Genomic DNA, 22,482 nt, shown 5'->3' with positions numbered 1-22,482 from the left:
GTAGGACACCGGGTGGCGCATCAAGCATGTATGCATCTCGGGTCGCGACGACTCACGGCTCGGCATGGCGATGGAGGGCTTGCCGCGGCGAGAGTGTGGGCGCTTGGACCGGCGGACGGCTCTGCCATTTCGGCAATCGCAGCAGGGAGGCAGGTACCAGACAGGAAGACCGGGGGTTGGGGGAGCATGGCATGGCATGGTTGCAAAGGTGCAAGGGCCAGGGCATGGGCAACAGCACAGGGCAGTGCGTCGCCGGGCCGATCTGGCGGCGGGCCTCGGCAGGTCCAGCGGTCGAGAACAGACTCAGAGAGCATCATCAATGTCTTGCAGAGCAAAGTGGGCTCTTCGTGCAGGACACGGGGGCAGAGGGCGGGCGCTCGGGGCTCGCGATGGTCCTGGCATGCCTCCTCCGTCAACGGACAACAGGGGGGAATAGACCTCTGTCTTTCTGGGGCGAAGCGGGCCGCCGCTCATTTGCGGTGCGGGACACGAGATCTGACTGAGAGAGGGGAAAATGTGCGGGACGATCACGGCCATCATGGGCAAACCTTTTTGCTGTGTGCGTGGTGGGAGGCGGTCAAGCTCACACGTACGCGGCGGGATGGGATGAGTGAGATGGATGAGTGGTACTTCGTATGGGATGGATGGGGATGATGATGGAGCCGCTCGCAATGTGACATTACATCCTCTTTGCTTCGTAAAACGCTCCCTGCAGCGTTTACAGTATGAGAGAAGGCAAAAGTACGGGGCAGATACAGTTGTGCGACACACTGGGCGGTGTCAGCGTCGGTGTCCAGATGCCTTGCCTCCCTTGCTTTGGGATGCTCTGCGAGCGAGCGGGCGGGTGGCCGTGTTGTGTCTCGCAGGCCAAGCAGGCGGCGGCATGTCGTGCGACCAGCATGGGGTGCGTATATATTGCGTTATGTATGTGAGCGCATGCAGCTGAGGCGGTGATGTTAGCTGCGCAGTCAGTCAGTCGGACAGCGCCGCGGTCGCCCATAGGTGGGATCTGCAGCTGACGAGCCCGTCACGAGTCCGTCCGTCGGGGCTCTCTGCCTGTTCTGCTCTCTGTCTGTCCCGCCTGCTTCGGTGAGACCGGCGCGGCTCATATGCGACGCTGTGCTTACACGCCGGCCGACACATACTTGGTCCATCCTGGACAGTACTGTACTGTACTGTACTGCACCGTAGATGCATGTGCTGCAGGACTGTCCGTCACGACAACCTGGGCCGACTCGAAAACTGCCCGCATCTACTGACTGAGAGAGGGGGAACGCAACGTGGGCAGCAACAGTGCGGTCCGGAACAACCCGACCGACTGCAACTTGACCCTCTCGTGTCGCGTTGGTGGTCCGGGCGCACATGTTGGGGACATGGGGCGACACGTTCAGTGAGATCAAGATCAGGCACGGACCAAGAGTCGGTCAGCGCGCGGCGGGGGGGATGGGGGAGTGAGGGTACTAAATCTGGTTGGTTGTGGCGGGCCGAGAGAGCGTGTTGGTGGGATCCATTGTGAAAAAAGATGTTGGCTGGGAAGGATGGCTGGATGGATGATGGATTGTGGTTGAATGGAGAGAGAGAGAGTTGCCTGTTGTCTGTTGGCTTGCAGCCACGCGAGGGGGGGTTCTGCTGCGTATGACTTTGTTATTCTCGCGGGCAACGGTTGCTGCCGTTGTTGTTGCTGCTGCCTCGGCTGAGGGTTATGAGAAAATGCAAGGAGATGAGTCGGATGCTGTACCGTACTGTAACTGGCGGTCACATTGATGAAGACCTGTGATCCAAGTCGGTAGTTGTGACTCGTGACGCCACGCATGATACCCCAAGTCATGAATGGGTTGACCGACGAGTACAGGGCAGGACGTCATGATGGCAAGCGGCGGCGGCGGCGGCGGCAGCATCTCGCTTGTGTGGCGGCGGTGACTCGGCAAGCTGCGGGTGGAGAGCTGGCATCGGATGGACGGTTTGGAAAGCTTGATGGTGAAGCTGTGAAGCTTCAGGGTCACAGGCCATCCGACGTTGCTGAGGGTGGAGTCGTGGCCAAAACCTGGGAGGTACTGACTACTGAGGTTATGGAGGTGGGTGGCAGGCCGAGACCCCGGACTCCCTGGGCGCCTGCAGTGCGTAGTTGCACCTATTGAATTGCACCGCGCCCGCCTTACAGGGCTCGTCTTTCCCCGCCGGCACACTCCCGACTACTCCAGCGGAGCCGCCTCCAGCTCCAGACCGCGCAGCATCCGACTCGACTCCATGCCCGCCCGCACTGCGGGGGTTTCAATGGCATTGGATGTGGCGGGCCATGTCCACCTTTTCCTTCCAGCTGCAGCTCGCACTCCCCACTGTAGTGGGCGCCGACCCGCTGAAGCCCCCGGGATGGCTTGCAGGTCACTGATGCGAGCTGGAGGTGCAAGCAGCCCGTCGTGACCGTCCCCTCTCCTCCATGCCGTCGGACTCGTCCCATCCATTACCAAGGGTACCGATATGCCCGACTCGGGCGTGTAGTACCACGATACTGTAAGTGCTCGAGTATTTTGTGTACAGTACTCAGAGCACTTCTCGATGCCAAGAGCAGCTCAGATGAATGGCGGCAAAACTCGCTCCGTGAGCGTCCGGCCGCGGCGCTTTTATCAAGACGGGACGTGGTCATATTCCTCCTCCGCCCGTTGCGCCGACCGACAGGTCCGCCTGTTGGCGGTTCGAGCGCTGCGCCGCGAGCGCTGATGAGCCGGTCCAGGGCAGGGGTCCCCGGCCCTTTCAGGGTCCCTGCGGTGAAGGTGCCGACCGCCGTTTTGCCGCGCTCCGATGATCGCCCCGCTGCCGCTGATCGAGACCTGCTGGAGGGGTGCTGCGATTGAATGACTGGCTCCCGCTGGGGGGGGGGGGGGACCCTGTGATCCAGCCCTGTAGCCTTGGGTGCCTCAGGCGGTTGGGCTTTGGGCTGAGGTGAGGACCTGAGGAGGTGTCACGCTCCTCCACTGCCACGGCCGCGACGTAGCGGTGACGGGTTCAGCCGTACACTACCTCTGCATACCGTGCTCCAGCAGCTGTGTCTACTCCGGCTGTTGTTTCCTGATTCACTGCCTCCCGTGCCGCCCCTCTCTCAGCTACGGCAATACTACTCCATTCTTCTTGACGAGGCAACGCTTCCCCTCGCATCACCCAACGTTCCTAGCCCGCCTCAATCCAGCTGCTGTTGGTTGCTAGGCAGGCGGACAGCTGCCAACTGCAGCCAACGACAGTCGTGGAGCTGCTGATCCAAATTAGTAGCATCCTGTCGAGGGCCCCCAGTTTGGGAGCTGTTTGGCATGGCGTCAAAGGAACCGCGTGCGTTTCGAAACGTTGAAACCACTCCCGGCCTGCGGTGACGCCACCAACGGGCTCCATCCCGCCGCCGGTGATGCTGCTGTTGCTGCTGCCGCTGCTGCTACTGCTCATGCCACGGTATCATCAGCCCGCATGCTCAAAATAGAGCTTGCGCAGTCAGAGTCAAACAGGATGGTCTGAAACGTCAGCGACGACGACACGGAGAGACACATGGGACGTATAGACTATAGACAGACACATGACGCGGATAACGACGTGGCGGACGACTGCCGACGACGGCGGACGACGACGACAACACGACAACGCGACAGCGGCCCAAACCCAAAATCTAAAATCTAACTGGCGCGGCGCTTCCCTCCCTCGCCGGCACTCGCCCCGGCGGCACCCTCCGACCCTACTAAGACGTTCTATGAATGGACACTTCTTACCCCCCCTCTTCGCCCACAACCACAAAGCGCCAGCCAGGCCCGCCAGGCCCGCCACCCCATTGACGGGATCATGGGCGCCGCCTGTCGGTGGTGGCTGACCCCGGCCCCCCTCCGCAGTCGCACACGCTGCCGCTCCCATGATGACCTGCGCGTGCCCAGCCGGCGCAACGTTGGATCTGGCTGCCGGCGGTTGGCTGGCTGCCCGACACACCAAGCAACAAGCAACGCGGGAGGCCGGGGGGGAGGGGGGTGTGATGCGGTGTGTTGTGTTGTGTGTGGTGGTGTGCCCAGGCAGCCGGCCCTTGTCCCTTGACCCTGCGCCGGTTCACAATGAGATGTCATGTCGTCCAGTCCACCACGCTCGCGATACCCGTGATATAAGTGATCTCGCCCCAGGGGGGCCCCCTCACATATGCTCTTACCTGCTCTCCCCCGGATTCCCTTTCAACTCTGCCTCAACCTCGATCCACCGTGATGCACAGCTGCGCCATCGCTTTGTTCCGACAAAGAGCATCATCATCGTCGCCAGCCAGCGCACTGTTCGTCCTCGACACCCGGCCCCCCGGCAGCAACACCACCGAGGCGCGGCCACGAAACAAGCGAGCATACAGTACACGCACACCACAGACACACACACAACGCACGCAACACGCACACGCATCGGCAACCTCCACCGCCGGCCCAAACAACCGGACAAATAAAGCCCTCGACCCCCAAAACGGCCCTTTTCGGGGTGCGAGAGGGGGCGTGCCTAGCAACCCTTTGCAACCTCACGAACCCGCCCGGGCCACGCTGGAAGCCCTGCCTGCCAGAGGCGCGTTGCAGCACGCAGGCGGGACATACCTACATTACCTTGTTCTCTCCCCGCAGGAGCTATTCAAAGGGACTTACGGCATCGACTTGAGGCTCAAACAGCAGCTGTCACCCTCGCGTTACAAGTCGTCATAGACGCCGCATCTGGCCTGGCCACCACAAGGGACGACGTCTTTCTACTTAACAACGCCGGCTGCATCTCGAAACCGCCTTTGCTCTCTGATGCCCTGTTCCACTGAACATCGCCATACACAACACGCTGTAATATCTCGACGCAAAGAAAGCACGCCGCCATGACGGCCGGATACCTCCCTCATAACCACATCCACCCCGGCGGCATGGCCATCCCGGGCGTCCGCCACCGCACATTCTCCTCCTCCTCCAACTCCGTCTGCAACTTCCCGCCCTCGTCATCCTCGTCCTCATCATCCTTCTCCGCCTCGTCGACCGCCTCCTTCTTCCAGCTGCCGACGACCAAGCGGCGCAACAAGCAGACCCGCCTCATGGAGCAGCAGCAGATGGAGCAGGCCGCCGCCGCCCACGAGCACGCCACGCTGCGCGCCCAGGCCTGGCTCTACCTCAACGACTTCCTCGACACCTCGCCCGACTGGAGCGAGATGCGCGAGCAGATCGCCATCGTCTGCGAAGCCGTCCCCACAATGCCCGAGCTCAACTCCTACGGCGAGCTCGACGAGAAGGAGGGCACCGTCGCCTGCCGCCGCCTGTTCAAGGCCCCGGTCGTCTGGGACCGCCTCGGCCACAGCCTATGGAAGACGCTGCGCGAAGCGGCCGAGCAGCGCGCCATCGCCCGGAAGCTCTTCGAGGCCGCCGACTGGTCTGCCGCCCTCGATGGCTTCACCGACGTCGACTACGCCGCTACCGGGGATGCTTGTCGGGGTGGACGCCGCCGCGCGTCTGAGTCGACCGTCGGGACGGGCATCAGCTCGCGCAGCTCGAGCGTCTCGCCTCTGGACAGGGTCAGCAACGACTGCACCGGCACCAAGGTCAAGAAGCAGTCGTCGCGCCTAAAGCTTTCCAGGAGGTTTTCGCCCTCGCGACGAGGATCCTCCGACACGGACCGCGAGCTTACCGGCGTCTCGCCGCAGCAACAGCTGGACCAGCGTCGGGATAGCTCCGACCGGTCTGCGACCCCCAGAATCATCCCGTCAAACTACTTTTCTGCCATGCGGCGGACACTGGGGCTGTTTGGCGACCACCCACGGCAGCAGTCGCGGTGACGGCTGGTGCCGATACAATGTCACTGGGGCACGACAGTTTGATAACGAATAATGTAACAACAACAACGACACAGCAACCATACACGGTAATTAATCAACAATTGGGGCGAACTGCCTTTCAGCGCAGGCGTTTTGGCGGATTGGACAAGGTCACAAGGACAGCATCATGAGCGCGCACCCAGCGATGGGGCGAAACGGGTATTACATGACCCCTGCATGAAGGAATACTTGCGTGTAACAGCATCACAGCATGGCGTTGTTTGGGGCGGGTGACATTCCCCGCGGGGAGATTTTCAGCGAGCATACATGCATGGCTTGGGGGCAAACGTCAAATAGGACACTATTGCACCAAGAGCAATAACGGCATCTGACCTAAAAGAGTCAGGGTGGATAATGTTTAGATAGTGAGATAGTTGGATACATGAACGAGCGCGCACGACGCAGCCGGTTCATTGAATACATGACATCACAAACACAAAAATCGTTGAAGCCCTTGTGAAACATCCCTCAGTCTCTCCAGACTCAGTCAGATGGCATCCACGATATTGATCGATGAGACTTATGTTCTTCACATAACACTGCCGAATCGAGCTTGTCCGAGTTGTCTTTGGCTCACAAGTTTCGGGAGGTACCGGGTAGGTTGACATTTACGCTGACTCATCGTACGATGGACCCACAAGCAACTGCCCAGGCCGGCAGGAGCTTCCCTGCTGTCGGGTGCTGCCGGCTCAACCCCGGAAGTCGCTGCTGCCTGCGCCGGCCCCTCTCTACTGGCAGGTGCGAGGCTGGCCCAAGTCCCACCCACCGCGCAGCGCTTGCTAGCGCCGCAGCTACCCCAAGCTCGCGCGCCTCTTTTCGTTCGAGCCTCAAACACGCCAGCCTCGCAAAACAATCACCGTCGGTCCCTCAGCCAAACCGCCGCCGACGCCGACGACTGCGCGAGGGCGCTTATTTGCAACCCCACGACGCTCATTTCTAGGCTCACTTCAATCTCTTCTTCATTTGCGGATGGTACAGGCCGCCGAGGGATGACGAGTCGACACGCCTCCTGCTGCACCTAGCCCGAGGTCGTGATCATGGCGGCGGCCGACGTGGACGCGGGCTACATCGCCGGCCACCTCGGCCTCGACCAGCCCGTCGTCACTGCCCTGACGACCGAGCCGACCGTCGACCTCGTCTCGACCCTGCTGCGCGCCGTGGCGGCCAAGGCGCACGAGTTCGACACGCTGTACGCCGACAAGCTGCAAACAGACATCGAGCTCGAAAACGCGGTGCGGAGCGCAGAAACACGCTCCCAGACGAGCAAGGCGACGGCGGAAAAGGCACTGAAGGATGTTGAAGAAGCCAGAAAGAGCTTGAAGGAAGAGGGTATGCGACAGTCCTTCCCTCCCTGCGTCCCGGTGGACACCATACTGACCGTGCGATGCTGCGCACAGAGACAAAGCGGCAAACTCTGGAGAATGAGCTTCAGTCGCTCAAGGCCAAGAACTCGGACCACGACGCCGAGGTCAAGGCGCTCAACGACAAGATCGAAACGCTCCAGTCATCGAACCGGACCAACTTGAGCATCATCGAGTCCAACAATAAGCGGGACCAGACAATCACCGACGAGCTCACCAAGCAACACCAGCGCAATGTCGAGCTGTCCCGCGAAATCACCGCCCTGCAGCAGTCGGAGCAGAACGCCAAGGGCCAACTCAACAGCGCCAAGTATCGCGAGGAGTCACTGAAGCAACAGCTCGAGCTCGCCCGTCGCAACAGCGAGTGGCTCGAGAATGAGCTCAAGACCAAGAGCGACGAGTCGCTCAAGTACAGGAAAGAAAAGGGTGCGCGCATCGCTGAGCTCCAGCGTGAGAGTGAAGATGCGCGATCCCAGGTCGATGCCCTCAAACGGACCGAGCAGCAACTGCGCGAGCGTCTCGAGGCCATGCAGGCCAAGGCCGACGATGCCCTCGTCAAGTTGCAGAAGCAAGAGGGCGCGTTTGCCACCACGGTCGAGAGCTATAAGCAGGAGCTCGAGGACCAGCGACGACTCGTCGACATGTCGGACCAGCTCAGCAAGAAGCACCAAGAGCGCGTGCGCGAGCTTGAGGCCGAGAAAGAACGCCTCAAGGACAACTACGAGAACGAGATCCGCCGGGTACGCACCGAGCTGGAACAAGAGCGACAGACCACGACGCAAATGGAGGAGAAGATTCAGCAGCTGGAGTCTGAGCTCGACGAGCTACACGCCCGCATGGATCAGCGCCCACAGCCTGGAGAGCCACCGCAAACCCCTCGGGCTAACGGCTCGCTCATGGCTCGCGCCGCGTCGCCTTTCGGCACCCCTGGGTCCGTTCGCAGCAAGTCGGCCGTCACCGCGACGCAGGCAATCGAACAGCTGTTCCAAGTCAAGGGACAGTTGGCCAGCGAGAGGCGACGTAACCAGCAGCTGTCCGAGGAGCTGGATACCATGCTCTCTGCTCTGGAGGCCAAGGCTCCTGAGATTCAAGAGCTCCAGGCCGAGACCGAGACGCTCCGCAATGAAATGGCGCGCATGTCGGAGCTGTCGCAGCAAAGCTTCGAGGAGCGCGATGTCGCCAGAAAAGCGGCTCGCAAGGCCGAGAGCGCCCTGGCGAACACGACCTCCGAAGTCAAGATTCTCAAGACGCAGCTGCGCGACCTGGGAACCCAGATCCAACTTCTGGTCTTCAATATTTACGCGCTCGAGAAGGGCATGGACGAGCTGACGGAGGACGAAAAGTTCCGACTTCAGCAACTCGAAAAGGGCGAAATCACCGAGGAGGCGCTGTCCGACCTGTCTGACACGCACCAGTTTATCACCCAGAAGCTTGTCGTGTTCAAGGACATCAAAGCCCTTCAGACCAAGAACGAGGACCTCCTGCGCATCACGCGCGAGTTGGCCGAGCAGATTGAGAGCGAGGACGCACTGGCCGCCAAGCACCAGGCTAAGCTCGACCACGATAATGTCGAGAAGCTGCAGCGCGAGCTCGAGCACATGATTGACGAGAGCAAGGCCATCAAGAACACCATGGAGAGTTACAAGATGGAACGCGACATGTTCCGTCGTATCCTCCAGCAACGTGGCGCCGGCGGCGACGAGGCGTCCATGATGCGCGGCTCCCTCGACGGCAGCCAGCGGCCTCCCCTCGCTAGCATCGAGGGAGACCAGACAGAGGCCCTCAACGAGGCACTTCGCAAGCTGCAGTCCGAGTACGACAACTACCGAAACGCCCAAGACGACGTTCGCAAGGACCTCCGCACTCAGGTGGACCGCCTCTCGTCGGAGAAGAACTCAATGCAAACGGAGCGGGTCAAGCTCCAGGGCGACTTGCGTCTCGAGTCTGAGCGGAGAGAGATGCTGCAGACCAACTACGTGGCCCTCCAGGGCGAGAACGTGGAGCTCCAGAAGCGTAGCCAGAGCCTTTCCGAGATGGCGGCCAAGCAGGACATTCGAACCCAGCAGGTCGCCGAAGAGCTCATCGAGGCCAAGGGTCTACTCGACAGCATGCGCAACGAGACCGCCAACCTCAAGGCCGAGAAGAAGCTTTGGAAGGAGATCCAGGACCGAATGAGCAAGGAGAACGAGAACCTGATTGAGGAGAAGAACCGACTCAACAACCTTCTCGCGACGCAGCAGTCTTTGGAGAACGAGCGCAACATTTCCGAGTCCGAAGCGCGTCGCAAGGCGCAGACCAAGATCGAGGCTTTGGAGCGCGACTTGAGCGAGACGCAGCGCAAGCTCTCGAATGAGTCGGAAGAGACCAAGAAGCTGCAGCTGCGCAAGGAGTTTGAAGCCAAGGAGGCCCAGAAGCGAATTGACGAACTCATGGCTAGCTTGAGCCAGATTCGCGAGGACCACGTCGTCGTCAAGACCACCAGAGACCACCTCCAAGCCCGCGTCGATGAGTTGACAGTCGAGCTTCGCAATGCTGAGGAGCGCGTCGGTCGCCTACAGCCACGACCCACTCCCCGGCCCGGTACCACGGACAACGACGAGCGACAGCAGCAGCTCGAGGCCGAGATCCATGAGCTCAACAACGACATCTCGGATCTGAAGCGCGACCTCGACCTTGCCAAGACGCACCTCGAGAACGCGACAGCCCAGGCGGAGCAGTACAAGGAACTCAGCCGGGAGAACGAGGAGGCGCTGGAGGACCTCCGAGGTTCTCAAGACCAGTACCGCCAGGAGATGGAGACGCTCGTCGGCGAAAAGGACGCCAAGATCAAGGAACTCAGCCAGCGATTGGAAGACGTCTCTGCAGAGTTGTCGCAGACTAACAGCGAGCTGTCGACGCTGCGGGACTCTCAGGGCGAGGTTGCTCGCAAGTATGAGGACGAAAAGACTATTCTCGAGGAGGAGCTCCAGCGACTCAAGAACGACAGCGCCCGGCACGTCGAGGCTGCCCGATATCATCAGCAGGACCTAAGGGCGCAGGCCGAGATCGCGTCCAAGGCACAGCAGGACTACGAGCAGGAGCTCGTGAAGCACGCCGAGGCAGCCAAGCTCGTCCAGCAGCTGCGCTCAGAGTACAACGAGCTGAAGAGCCAGACGGCGACCCTCAGAGCCGAAGCGGAGTCGGCCAAGGTTGCCCTGACGCAGAGCGAAAGCTCCTGGGACGAGCGTAGGCAGCAGCTGGAGCAGGAGATGTCCGAGCTCACGGCTCGTCGCGAGGATGTCAACGCCCAGAACAAGCTCCTTCACCAGCAACTGGAGGGCCTCACGGCCCAGGTCGCCGCTTTGCAGCAGAGCCGCGGCGGCAACGAGAACGGCGACGAGGGCATGTCACCAGTCCATGTCGGTGACGCCCTGGAAGGTCTGCGCGAACTCAACAGCTACCTGCGACGCGAAAAGGAGATTCTTGAGGTCCAATACGACCTCAAGTCTCAGGAATCCAAGCGTCTCCAACAGCAGGTCGAGTACGTTCAGTCACAGCTCGACGAGGCACGCCTCAAGCTCGACCAGGAGCGCCTCCAGGCAGCTCAGGGCGGCCGCAACTCCATGGCACACCAAGACCTCATGGAGAAGCTCAACGAGCTGAATCTGTACCGGGAGAGCAGCGCGGCATTGCGAAACGAGAACGGCCAGCTGAAGGACCAGATCGCCGAGAAGACGAGGAAGATTGAGGAGATGGAAGGCAAGGTGCAGCCTCTCGAGGCGGAAATCGACACCTTGACCACGCAAAAGTCGTATCTTGAGGAGGAAATCAAGCAGATCCAAGAGGACCGCGACCGTTGGCAGAAGCGCACCGAGGGTATACTTACCAAGTATGGCCGCGTCGATCCTGCTGAGATGGAGTCGCTCAAGAAGTCGGTCGAGGATCTGCAGAAGGAGCGGGATGCCCTGAAGGAGGGCGAGGGACCGCTGCAAGCCAAGGTCACCGAGCTCGAGTCAACGCTGGAGTCGGAGCGTGAGGCCTGGCAGACGACGCGTGGCAGGCTCACGGAACAGTTCAAGGAGCGGTCTCGGAAGCTCACCAGCGACAAGAACGAAATGGTCGGCAAGGCAAACGACCTCCAGGCACAACTTGACCAAGCCAAGGGAGATCTCGACGGAGCCCAGAAGCGCGCCGAGGAGGCCACCAACGAGAAGACTTCTCTCGAGCAGCAGGTGCAAAACTTTAAGAGACAGGTCGACGAACTTCGGCAGCAGGGACAGCAGCCACAGGCGGCGGAGACACAAGCTGGCTCGACAGAAGTGGTCGCTCAGCTCGAACAGCAGCTTGCCGACGCTCGCAAAGAGCTGGAGGCCCTCAACGCGCAGAAGCTAGGCGCTGAGCAACAACTCGAGAACCTCCGTGCCGAGATGCAGACGGCCATTGCGGAGCGTGACGAGGCCAGACAGAAGCTACAGGAGGCGCCGACACCGATGGACGTCACCGGCACCGAGCAGGCGCCGCCCGCACCTGCCCCGGAGGCTGGGGACCAGAGCCAGAACGGCCCACCAGGCTTGTCTGACGAGGAGAGAAAGGCCCTGGAGGAGAAGCTTGCCGCGGCCGAAGCCAAGGCGGCTGAATACGAGGAAAAGGCCAACGAGGTGGAGGCCAAGATTGCGCAGACGGTCAAGGAGCGCTGCGACAAGATGCGCGACACGCTCAACAACAAGCTGAGAGAGAGCCGCACCCAAACGGAGGAGAAGCTCAAGCAGAAGGAAGACGACTTTAAGCTGCGGCTGGAGCAGGAAAAGCGCATCTGGCAGGCCGAAAACCAGGTCAGCCAGCCCGCGAACCAGACGCCCAACGAGCCACCGGCGACACCGGCCAAGGCCGATGCCCAGCAGCCGCCTGCCACACCCACCACCGTCAGCGCCTCGGACCTGTCGCAACTTGACGATGCGGGAGTGCGACAGTTCCTGTCCTCCAATCAGACCGCTAAGAGCATCATCACGGCAAACATCAAGAAGCGACTGGAAGCGGAAAGCGCCAAGATCAAGGGTGAGACGGAGGCCAAGGTCCAGTCGGCCCGCGAGCAGGCGCAGCTCATGGAGTCGAAGAAGTCTGCCCTCCGCATTAGCAGGGCCGAGAATAGGCTTAAGACGGCCGAGACGAAGCTCGGTGTTGTGGAGACGGCGGCCACGGAGACGCCCCAGAAGCCCGTCGTCGAAGTATGGGAGGATGTCAAGAAGGTCCAGAGCGGACCCGCGTCTACGCCCGCCGCGGCACCGGGAACACCAGCTAAGCCACCGGCCACTCCTGCTCCGCAGTCGACTCCGGCGGCCAAGCCGGCGGCGACGGCGACGCCAGCTGCAACGACACCGACCGTATCTACCCCAGCGCCAAACACTGCAGCGGAGGCCGAGGCCAAGCCAGCGGCGCCCGCACAACCGACGGGCAGCACTCTGCCGCCAAAGCCGGCGAATCCTTTTGCCGCCTCAACAAGCGGTCCCAAGCCGGAGGCAGCCAATCCGTTTGCCACCAAGACAGAAGGCGTGGTGTCCTCCCAAGCACCCGGCCAAACCCCGACGCAGGCTCCTCAAGGCCAGCCCCAACAGCAGGGGCAGGCTCCTAAGTCGGGCATCCCCATGCCTCGCGGCGGCGGTCGCGGACGAGGCGGCGCATACGTGCCCCCGGGACAGCGGACGGCAAGCGGCAACCAGGAGGGCGGTCAGGCTCAGCAAGCCGGGCGCGGACGCGGCAGGGGTTTCAACCCAGGAGCAGCCGACTTCCAACCGGGAACGAAGCGCCCGAGAGGTGATGGCGATAGCGCCAGAGGCGCGAAGAGAGCTCGCGGGGCGCACTAGGTCCGCAGCCCGCGGTATTGATTCGGCATCGTGACGGTGTTGGTTGTGCTTTGGGAAGGGGTATGGGGTGTGTACGACGGAGGTGGCCGAGGGGGGATAATCGGGAATGTAAAGTGCTCTGTACTTTTACTCGCTCTGACAAGGAGGCGTGCACGGTGAAGACGGCATAAACCGATGCGTAGCACCAGACTCATGAATTTTCCTTTTGGTTTTACGAAGCTGTCGATGGGTGCCCTACTGTGACTCGTTCCTCCTTGTGTAACAATTTGGCATCGTGGTATGCGTCGCACCAAAATGTTAGCTTCTGAGGCGGCGAGGAATGTCGAGGGAGCCGCGGAAGCAGCAGGATCGCCGTGCTCATTTGCACATGCACTGCAGTGAGAACCGTTACCCGACAGCCGGTAAGCTAGACGAGGAGAGACGTCAAGTGACAGTGCGTCCCGTCATGAGGGCTACCCTCAATTCGTCTACATGTACCTCGCGCTCAACTACCGGGTCTCGACCCGTACGATTACACCGCGCCTCACAGCACAAGACCCAAAACGGAATCCCACGTGTGCATGCTCCCGGCGGATCTTCAAGCGACTATTACCAGAGCGGCCCAGCACCCTCTGCCGCTCTTCCGGCTATTGATGCCTAGCTAGCTCCGGAGGAACCGATGTGACGGTGAGAGTCGACTATTAAGAAGAAAGAGGCTGAGGTCCTGGGCTGACGAGGGTCCGCGTTGTCCCAGGATGTCATGACTAGTGCAGTAGTGTCTATCTTGTGACTTTCCATGTCATGGTGTTAGTGCAGTAGAGGTGTCGGGACAAGCGCGGGATGCAAGAGACAATACTATTTCTAACTGAGAAAGAGCTTCAGCAGTCTGTTGAGAGCCGGACTGGACCTGATAAGCGCGTTCCTATTGAGAAAGCACGCTGTGAGGATGAGAGAAATGGAGGCAATGCAGATCATCAAGTGCCACGGCCCAGAAGACTCGCTAATATTAGAGGCAAGACTAAGCGACCGCAACTGATCATGACTGCCACCATGACATGGTCAACAAGCTTCTCGGCCCGGTACTAAGGCGGACCGGACCGTCCGAGCGGGTGGCTTCGTCACCGCGGCATTGCCAATAGACGAAGTCGCTATTTGCTCTCCGTGCGACCGGGTCTTCTTCAGCTGGACGGGGCGGGCTGGGCTAGGCGGCCTCCTGTCAGCTCAAGTGACTGACCCTCCGCTGCGCACGCACGGTTCGTGGTTCCTGAGCGGCCTGGGCCGCGCATGAACGGGTCTGGGCCGCCACCAGCACCCCAGCTGAGACGGTGAGAGACCCTGCCGCGCGCTACTTTAGGGGACTAATCAGGCCCAGCCCGTTTCTGACCGCGGCACTGCGTTAGTGATGCGGGAAAGGCGCTAGTTACTGCTCAACGCGGACGGGGGTTCCCAAAGCGGTAGGGGCAAGTTTCCGAGTCTAGAATCGAGATGTCTTGAAGAGGGTTGTCGTGTAAGTCTGGACTCAAGGCGTGAGAAGAGAGACCTGAAGAGTGTTGTCGCGATGTATATAAAGTGCTTGATATCTCGAGTTTCTATCGTCTGATTCAAACCAGATCAGCAGCAAAGGACTTCTCCAGCGACATTGGCACAAGGTTGACTTAATTCGCTGCCCTCTTTTTTCATCTCAAGATGCTCCGTTCAATTGCCACCTTGTACGCCGGCCTCTGCGCTGTCAGAGTTGCGAGCGCGTCGCCAGTCGAGCTCAACGGCCGAGCGGACACTTGCAACCGCGACAACCTGCTGCGATGCTTTGTCGACAAGCGCTACTCGGCCCAGGCGTCGGCGTATTGTGGCCAGCTCACGCCGTACACGACAACGGTTGCGACCGTCACTGCCACGACGTGAGTGCCTAACCTTCCCAGTTCAGTCTCTTGGCTTCTGAGTCCCTGTTGGCGTTTTGCCATATCGAACTAACACACATCTCGGACAGGACCACCACCGCGTATGAAAGCTCCGTGGTTAGCACCGAGAGCCAGACTCTCACGTCCACGACTACGGTCTATACCGCCACGGTGCCGTCCGCGACTGTGACGGTCACGCGCGGATATGCGCCGGCTGGAAAGGTCAAGCGTGACGGTGCGCCGGCTCAGCCGCCGAGTTGCGCGACGAGCGGAGCGTATCCCGCGGCTCGCATTACTTCGGCCTGCGCCTGCATTGATGTGCCTGCCAGCACGGTCAGCGTCACATACACGGCCGGAACTGCGACCGTCACCGCTGTATGACTTACCCATCTCTCCAACGCCACATGGCACTCTTCTTTGGCTCGGCGGCAGTGCTGACTATACGATGACTTGCAGACGAGCGTTGTCCCCCTGACTACCACGGCCACCGTGACGGAATGGGTCACCACCTCCACGGCGACCACCAGCGGCGCCGCCACCGTCACCGTCGACCCCCCCACGCCGACCAACCTCATCTCCAACCCGGGCTTCGAGCGCGGCCTCGAGGGCTGGAGCTGGTACAACAACAACCCCAACGGCTGGTCCGGCAGCGTCGTGGGCACCAACGCCGCCGACGGCAGCTACACCAACGCCATGTCCGTCACCAACACGCAGTACCTGGGCTTCGGCGACCTGCGCACGTCGGTGCCCTTCACCCTCGACGCGGGCCGCACCTACCGCTGGAGCTTCCAGACGCGCAACTCGCAGGGCCGCGACCCGGCGGGCAACATCTACGTCTCCATCCAGAGCGACGGCTACGGCGTGGCCAGCAGCAGCGCGACGGGCGGGCAGGCCATCGGCAACGGCTGGTACCAGTACCAGGGGACGTTTACCGTCTCGAACTCCCTGGCTGGGCCCAAGGGCGTGTTTGTCCTGGGGGAGACGCGTAGCCAGTCTGCGATTACGTGGTACTTTGATAACTGTGTGGTGATTGCTACGAACTAGTCGTCACTTGTGCATGAAGACGCGGGGCGGTGGTATAATCGGGTTTACTAGAGGAACACGGCATGGAACGGGGGGGACATGAGGCTGCATTTGGATCGAGCGCTTCCTACATATACACGGTGTCTGGTCTGCGTGCTTTCGTAGTAGATATATACAGCAATGGATATGCCATCCACACTTGAACCTGCCCACATGCATCGTGTCTGAGACTGCAGCTCGACACGTGTGCTCGCCAATCTTTTGGTTGTAGCAGTGACTGGACACTGGGGACTTGCCGCCATGGCAGTGTCCAGTAGACATTGTCTCATTCTCAACGACAATGGTATTGTATCCGCCAAATATACCTTTTTGAGCCTGGGACCCGAGCCGAAGTTGGTGCAAGCATGCGACAATGGTACTGATCAGCCTGCGCCCTGGCCCAGCCAAGCGTGCTGTGCATAGCAGCCAATGCGCTCCAAGTCCCGCGGCATCGGTATCCAATGCGTGTCGCTCCGAGGACAATGGTCCCTTTGCGCTTGAGCATACTCGTTCTGATCGCCAATGATGTCTGCGGCCTCTTCGACCAAATAGCGCACGTGCTCATCCGGCGGATCGAGGCTCTCGACATCGTCCACCACCACCACGTTATCCAACACGGCGTCGCGCCAGGTCTTCGGATCAGGCCAGGCGCACAGCCGCTTTAGCGACTCGAAGTAGAACAGCAGCATCTGGAAGTCGGGTATTGTCGAAAACTCGCTCTGGCGACTGGCTCTGTTGAGTCCCTCGTAGCGATACGCGACGTGCTGGAAGGATGACACGACTTTGCGGAACTGCCTGAACAGATCTTGATCCCGTGGAAAGGCCTTGAGAACGGCCGGAGTCGGCCTTTGTGTGAGGTCCTCGTTTGGCGGTGACGTCGGTTCGTGACTGGAGCTCATGTCGGGGACGTGAACGACCAAGAGCGTGTCCCTTGCCGGGTCGACGCGCACGAGCTTCGACTGGATCCCTGGATGCCAGCGGCCACGATAAACAGGCACCTGCCGGCCGTATGCCGATGAAGTCACGACGCCCCTGGATTCTCGACACGCGAGGCTCAGGCTCTGCAGCTGCATGCCCGATGTCGGGTCCTCGGGCTCGGGAAATGCGTCGCTGGCCGCAAAGTAGCCGTCGGTCATGCAGTCGGAATGATGACAAGGGTCGCCCTCTCTGTACCGTGGGCAGTGGCCGTGGTTGCCGCAGAATCGTCCGCCCAGTGTTAGGCAGCTGTGCGGCGTCGCCTGGACTTGGTGGTAGACGGTGGCTCGAATCATGCGGCCGGTCGTCGCGTTGTCGAGAACATGTTGCCATGTCTGGAGGCGCAGCTCCGCTGGAAGATGTGAGAAGGAATAAAAAGACGACGCCGGGGACGCTTGCCCTTGCTCTGCTGATGACTGCATAATCCTATACAACGTTTGTTCGTGATTGATGACAATGAAAAGCACCCAGTGAGAAGATTGCCCCTATCGATTGTTTTGTGCCGAGCGCTTGAGGGCCCAGTGTCACTAAAGGGGTCTAGCTTCGGTACTTTCCTAATGGACTCGAGATGGCATCACCAGACCGTGGTGGACACGGACTCTGAGCATTCGCCATGTAATAGTCGAGCGGGAAGCTCTCCTATACAGGAACCCTACATGGCCTTACCTCGGCAGGCTAACATGGTGTCTACATGCATGTAAGCTGGCAGGGCTCGGTGGTTAGCCCTGGGCGCGGCAACCCATGGACACGTTCCGCGTCGGGCCGCAGTCAAGCCTGGAGATTCAGTTAATGGGTTCCTCGAAAAGGGAATAGGAGTGGGCGATGGTGTCGCGCGCATGAGGCAAGCTCTGATCATGCCGGCCTCGCGCACGGGGCCAAGTCTGAAGCAGAACACACACATGTGATCATTAATTGCCCCCGTACTCCGCACATTAATGATACACTGCCAAAAACGAGACGCAAGGAGCACAAAAGGAAATAGCCGCACTCGAGTCCACGAACACACGCCAGACGCAACCTCGTACAATCGCAAACAAGAGACGAAAACCACAGTACACCTACCTGCCGTCCGTTGACGCCGAGACTGGACCGCGACGCCACCGCCCGAGTCCCTCCGAGACAGCCCCTTTAGGGCCCCGCGCGCCGGGCCGGCCGCCCGGCGAGGCCCCCACTCTTCCTCCGGCGGCGCGGCAGAGCCGGGAAACCTTGTTCAGCGGTTTCTGTTGGGCGCGTGCGAACGCAGTTTCCGCCACTGACGCTCGGACGGCAGCAACGGGCAGTTTTGTACACATAGTGGAGAAACAACGGACAGAAACGGCTGAAAGAAAAAAGGTCGCTGCTTCACCCGTTTCGAAACTCACGTGTGGCACATTACTCCCTACTTTTGTACATATTTCCGTTGATGGGCTTGCGCATGTTGGCGGTTTGCTGCGCCGGTTTGTTGATACCCACGAGTTCTCCTCACACGACAGCGTCATGCCCCGGACGCGCAAGCCGGCAGCGCCGGAAAGGGGCCGCGCAGCGCGCAGAGACGGTGAGGCAGCCGACGATGCTGTCGTCGCAACAGCAGCAGCCGCCGCCCCTTCAGCGGATGGAAGACTGGAGCCGACTCCCCGGATGACGGGCCACCAGTGGTTCTACATCTTCGTGCTCGACGGCCTCGGCGCCATGGCCCTGTCCGGCGGCGTCAACTTTGGCATCGCCTACGGTACGTCTGCTCGCCTCCCCCTGCCGTCAGTTGGTTGCCATCGCAATCAAAAATGAAAAGCATGTCTCAGCCCGCGCTTACACGCATGGTCCCATCTAGCCATGTACACGACTCAGGACACAGAGGAGCGGCCGATCCGGCTCTTCGGCTTGCCCAACACGCTGGCCGGCGACGCGGCCGTCACCATCATTGTGCAGTGCATCATCACCTGGTTCGTCGAGTGGGCGCTCGTCGCGCACGACTTGAATCACCGCTCCGTCCACCCCATCGGCTGGGTTTCCGTTCCGTCATCGTCGTCTCGGTGGCAGCGGCTGCTGCGGTGGTGGTTTTTCCTGCCCATCGCGGGCAGCGCTGGCGACGAGGTGGACGGGTCCGATGCGTCAACGCCACGGCCGGACGAGGTGGTGGAGCGCGTGCGCGTCAACTCGCCTGTCGCCGTCTTCCAACAGGCGCTGCGGGGCTTCCTGCTCGCGGTGCCGAGCTTCCTCGTCCTGTGGCCCATATCGGTGGGCGCGCTGACGGCGGTAGGGCGCAAGGAGGGCGCGGACTGGGTGTACGCGGATAGGTGGGCGCCCCAGGTGTTCAAGCTTGTGCTCGGCGGAGTGCTGGGGCTGTTGACGACGCCGTTGATGGCCATGTTCTGGCTGGTGCGAGCGGGATGGGAGGCGGAAGGCGGGCACTGAGCGTCTTGAAGCAAGTAGCGTTGGGCTTGAGGCAGGATGCTGCAGTTGCGGCCTGTTTGGGTGGCGTCGGCCGACACGAGAGTTACGACTTGGGATGACTGACACCTTGGTGCTGCAATGGCACCGTTTCCTTCGGGGAGGCACCTAATATTGGGGGCAAGAGACAGACGGATAGACGACTTGCATGAATAGACGATATTCGCAAATGATTGCATGTGTCTGACCAGGCCGAGCCAGCTGTGAGATGGGGCGATGCAATCACACGCCAGCATCTAAAGGACATGGAAGAACTCACGAAGCTGCCACAGATGGTTGACGAATGACATCCTGTTGGATGAGAAGAGTTCCTCGGCGCTGTGCAACATGGTAATAAGAGCTATTTGATGAGATAACCAGCCGGTGCGTCCGCGACGGCAATTCACTGCAATGCTCCCTTCAGAGGGCCCAACGTAGGCGGGCGTCACGCGTACGCAATCATTGTCGTCCGACGAGTCCTATCGATATGCCGGGGACCGATTCGCATGTGCCGATGTCCGGCGTGCCGACGTCCAGGCCCGCGTTGGTGCCACCACAGGCCCGCATGCCGCGCCGTTGCATCGGCCACTGCCCGATTGGCACCCTCCGTCCTGACGCACCGTGCTGTTTGGTTGTACCACAAGTCGAGCCTCACCAGTGCGAGCGGCGCGCCGGGTACGATACCCACACTGGATCCCAAGCGTGCAGCCGATTTCATCTCATCTCATTGATGAGGCACCGGAGGAAAGCGGAGAGGTCCCGAGAGCGGGATGGAAGCGAGCATTAGAGACTACCATTCCTATTGCATTGTGTTCATTAAAAAACACAAGAAATAGATGAGAGTGCCTGCAAGTCAGCCTCGGATTCTGCAGCCCGACGGCTCCCTGCGCCGAAGGAGTGGCCCGTGGGGGGAAGAAGGCGCATGGAGATGCACTGTCGGAGGGATAGTATGCTTCCCCACTGCACGCGCGCTGTAGGTCAAACGACGCCACTGTGGAGTTGGATCAGCGTCATCTCACCTGCCGGAACAAGTCAAGCCAGGGTCCTGCGCCCTGCTGTTTGTTCTGCCGTTGCCCCGTTGAGGGCACCGCCGGCCGGGGGAGGGGGGAGGGCGGTAGATACAGATGCAACAACGGCGGAACTTATGATGGATGATGCCGTCCGTGCTGTGCCCGGTTTGTATTTATATATATAATGAGCAGTGTCCGGCCATAAGCAAACGCTGGAACCGCGCCCCCCTTCTCCGTCGTCGACTGGCAGTGCTCGCTTGCTTTGCTTGTAATACTGACAGAAGCCCGCTGTGGAACCTCTTCTTCTTGGCTGGTAGTTGACGCGCGAGAACTGCACGCTTGGCATCACCATGACCGTCGTCCGAGGAGGCCCCCTCGCAGCATTTGCTGCTGCGCTCCTCTGCATCGGCCCGGCGACGGCGCTCCACGCCCCCGGGCTGCTCCGCGTCCTCGCGCCCGCCGGAGCAGCAGACTCGTCGGTCCCGGCGCCGCCCGCCGACTCGCGCATCAAGGCGTACAACCTCTCGGTGCCGGTGGACCACTTCCACAACTCGTCGCGGTACGAGCCGCACTCCAACGCCACCTTCCCCCTGCGCTACTGGCTCGACACGTCCAACTACAGGCCCGGCGGGCCCGTCGTCGTGCTCAACTCGGGCGAGTTCACGAGCGAGGGCCGCTTCGACTTCCTCGACCACGGAATCGTGCCCATCCTGACCAAGGCGACGGGCGGCGTCGGCGTCGTCCTCGAGCACCGCTACTACGGCACCAGCTACCCGACCGAGGACGTCTCCGTCGAGAACCTGCGCTTCCTCAGCACCGAGCAGGCCCTCGCCGACAATGCCTACTTTGCGCGCCACGTGCGGTTCCCGGGCCTCGAGCACGTCAACCTCACCGCCCCCGGCACGCCCTGGATCATCTACGGCGGGTCGTACGCCGGCGCCGTCGCCGCCTTCACGCGCAAGGTCTACCCGGACGTGTACTGGGGCGCCATCTCCTCGTCGGGCGTCACCGCCGCCGTCGACGTCTTCTGGCAGTACTTTGAGGCGGCGCGGCACTACGCGCCCGGCGACTGCTCGCCCACGCAGCAGAAGCTCATGCACGTCGTCGACAGCATGCTGCTCAGCGGGGACGACGCCCGGGCGGACAAGGTCAAGGACTTCTTCGGCCTCAAGGAGCTCTGGAACGACGAGTTCGCCGCGTACCTGACGGGCGGCGTGAGCGGCCTGCAGTCCACCAACTGGGACCCTGCCGAGGACGATGCGTCGTTTGGCAAGTGGTGCGCGACCATCACCTCGAACAGCCTCCTCTTCGAAAGCACGGCGTTTTTGAGGCCCGAGGTGGAAAAGGCCGTCAGCGGTGCTGGGTACAAGGGCCATGAGCTGAAGACGCTCACGACCAGGATGCTCAACTACATTGGCTTCGTCAAGGACTCGGTGAAGCAGACCAAGAGCTCCTGCAAGGGCCAGGGCCTCCGTGAGTGCGTGTCTGACCGGTTCTACACCAACGACACCAGCATCGCCGCCGGGGAGTACCGCAGCTGGCTGTACCAGACCTGCACCGAGTACGTCTTATTCTCGCTCACATTATTTCTCGTGATGGCCCTTCAGTTTACTGACCCACGTTGCCTAGATGGGGTTATTTCAACTCCGGCGCCGCCACGCCCAAGAACAAGCTCTCCATGATCTCGCGCGCCCTGACGTACGAGTACTCCACCACCAGCTGCCGCCGCCTCTTCAACATCACGGCGCACCCGGACGTCGACGCCGTCAACAAGTACGGCGGCTTCAACTTCAGCTACCCGCGCGTGGCGCTCATCAACGGCGCGCAGGACCCCTGGCGCGCGGCCACCGGCCACGCCATCGGCCGGCCCGGCCGGCAGTCCACCACGGAGGAGCCCTTTATCCTCGTGGACTGGGCGGTGCACCACTGGGACGAGAACGGGCTCAAGGACCCGGCCCAGGCGCGTCCCGGGTTCCCGCCCAAGCAAATTGTCGATGTGCAGGCCGAGGAGGTGCGCTTCGTCAAGGCGTGGTTGCAGGAGTTTGACAAGAAGCAGAAAAGGGGTGCGGGTGCGGGTGCGAGTGCGAGTGCGACGGGCGAGCTGTAGCATGT

At 61.1% G+C, this 22,482-nt stretch overlaps 6 protein-coding genes across 6 annotated transcripts; 5 read left to right on the top strand and 1 right to left on the bottom strand.

Moving 5' to 3' along the window:
• Nucleotides 1–4,855: 4,855 nt before the first annotated feature.
• PLICBS_007839 (uncharacterized protein) lies at nt 4,856–5,800 on the top strand (the record flags this gene model as incomplete). The annotated part of the gene is made up of 1 exon (XM_018321309.2): nt 4,856–5,800. One exon carries the CDS (start codon nt 4,856–4,858, stop codon nt 5,798–5,800), a length of 945 nt encoding a protein of 314 aa, XP_018181206.2.
• A 1,076-nt stretch (nt 5,801–6,876) lies between these two features.
• PLICBS_007838 (uncharacterized protein) lies at nt 6,877–13,040 on the top strand (the record flags this gene model as incomplete). Its single annotated transcript, XM_018321308.2, has 2 exons — nt 6,877–7,168; nt 7,237–13,040. 2 exons carry the CDS (start codon nt 6,877–6,879, stop codon nt 13,038–13,040), a joined length of 6,096 nt encoding a protein of 2,031 aa, XP_018181205.2.
• A 1,665-nt stretch (nt 13,041–14,705) lies between these two features.
• Nucleotides 14,706–15,961, top strand: PLICBS_007837 (uncharacterized protein; the record flags this gene model as incomplete). Its single annotated transcript, XM_018321307.2, has 3 exons — nt 14,706–14,917; nt 15,007–15,292; nt 15,374–15,961. 3 exons carry the CDS (start codon nt 14,706–14,708, stop codon nt 15,959–15,961), a joined length of 1,086 nt encoding a protein of 361 aa, XP_018181204.1.
• Nucleotides 15,962–16,362: 401 nt separating this feature from the next.
• On the bottom strand, nt 16,363–17,115 carry PLICBS_007836 (uncharacterized protein; the record flags this gene model as incomplete). Its single annotated transcript, XM_018321306.2, has 1 exon — nt 16,363–17,115. One exon carries the CDS (start codon nt 17,113–17,115, stop codon nt 16,363–16,365), a length of 753 nt encoding a protein of 250 aa, XP_018181203.2.
• A 1,315-nt stretch (nt 17,116–18,430) lies between these two features.
• Nucleotides 18,431–19,345, top strand: PLICBS_007835 (uncharacterized protein; the record flags this gene model as incomplete). The annotated part of the gene is made up of 2 exons (XM_018321305.2): nt 18,431–18,662; nt 18,762–19,345. 2 exons carry the CDS (start codon nt 18,431–18,433, stop codon nt 19,343–19,345), a joined length of 816 nt encoding a protein of 271 aa, XP_018181202.2.
• A 1,375-nt stretch (nt 19,346–20,720) lies between these two features.
• On the top strand, nt 20,721–22,477 carry PLICBS_007834 (uncharacterized protein; the record flags this gene model as incomplete). The annotated part of the gene is made up of 2 exons (XM_018321304.2): nt 20,721–21,931; nt 22,000–22,477. 2 exons carry the CDS (start codon nt 20,721–20,723, stop codon nt 22,475–22,477), a joined length of 1,689 nt encoding a protein of 562 aa, XP_018181201.2.
• Nucleotides 22,478–22,482: the final 5 nt, after the last annotated feature.

This window comes from Purpureocillium lilacinum (genome assembly GCF_023168085.1).
Source record: "Purpureocillium lilacinum CBS 284.36 DNA, scaffold_5, whole genome shotgun sequence".
Classification (NCBI taxonomy): domain Eukaryota; kingdom Fungi; phylum Ascomycota; class Sordariomycetes; order Hypocreales; family Ophiocordycipitaceae; genus Purpureocillium; species Purpureocillium lilacinum.
Note: the sequence above shows the minus strand (reverse complement) of the source record. Positions and strands in the feature narration are given on the sequence as shown.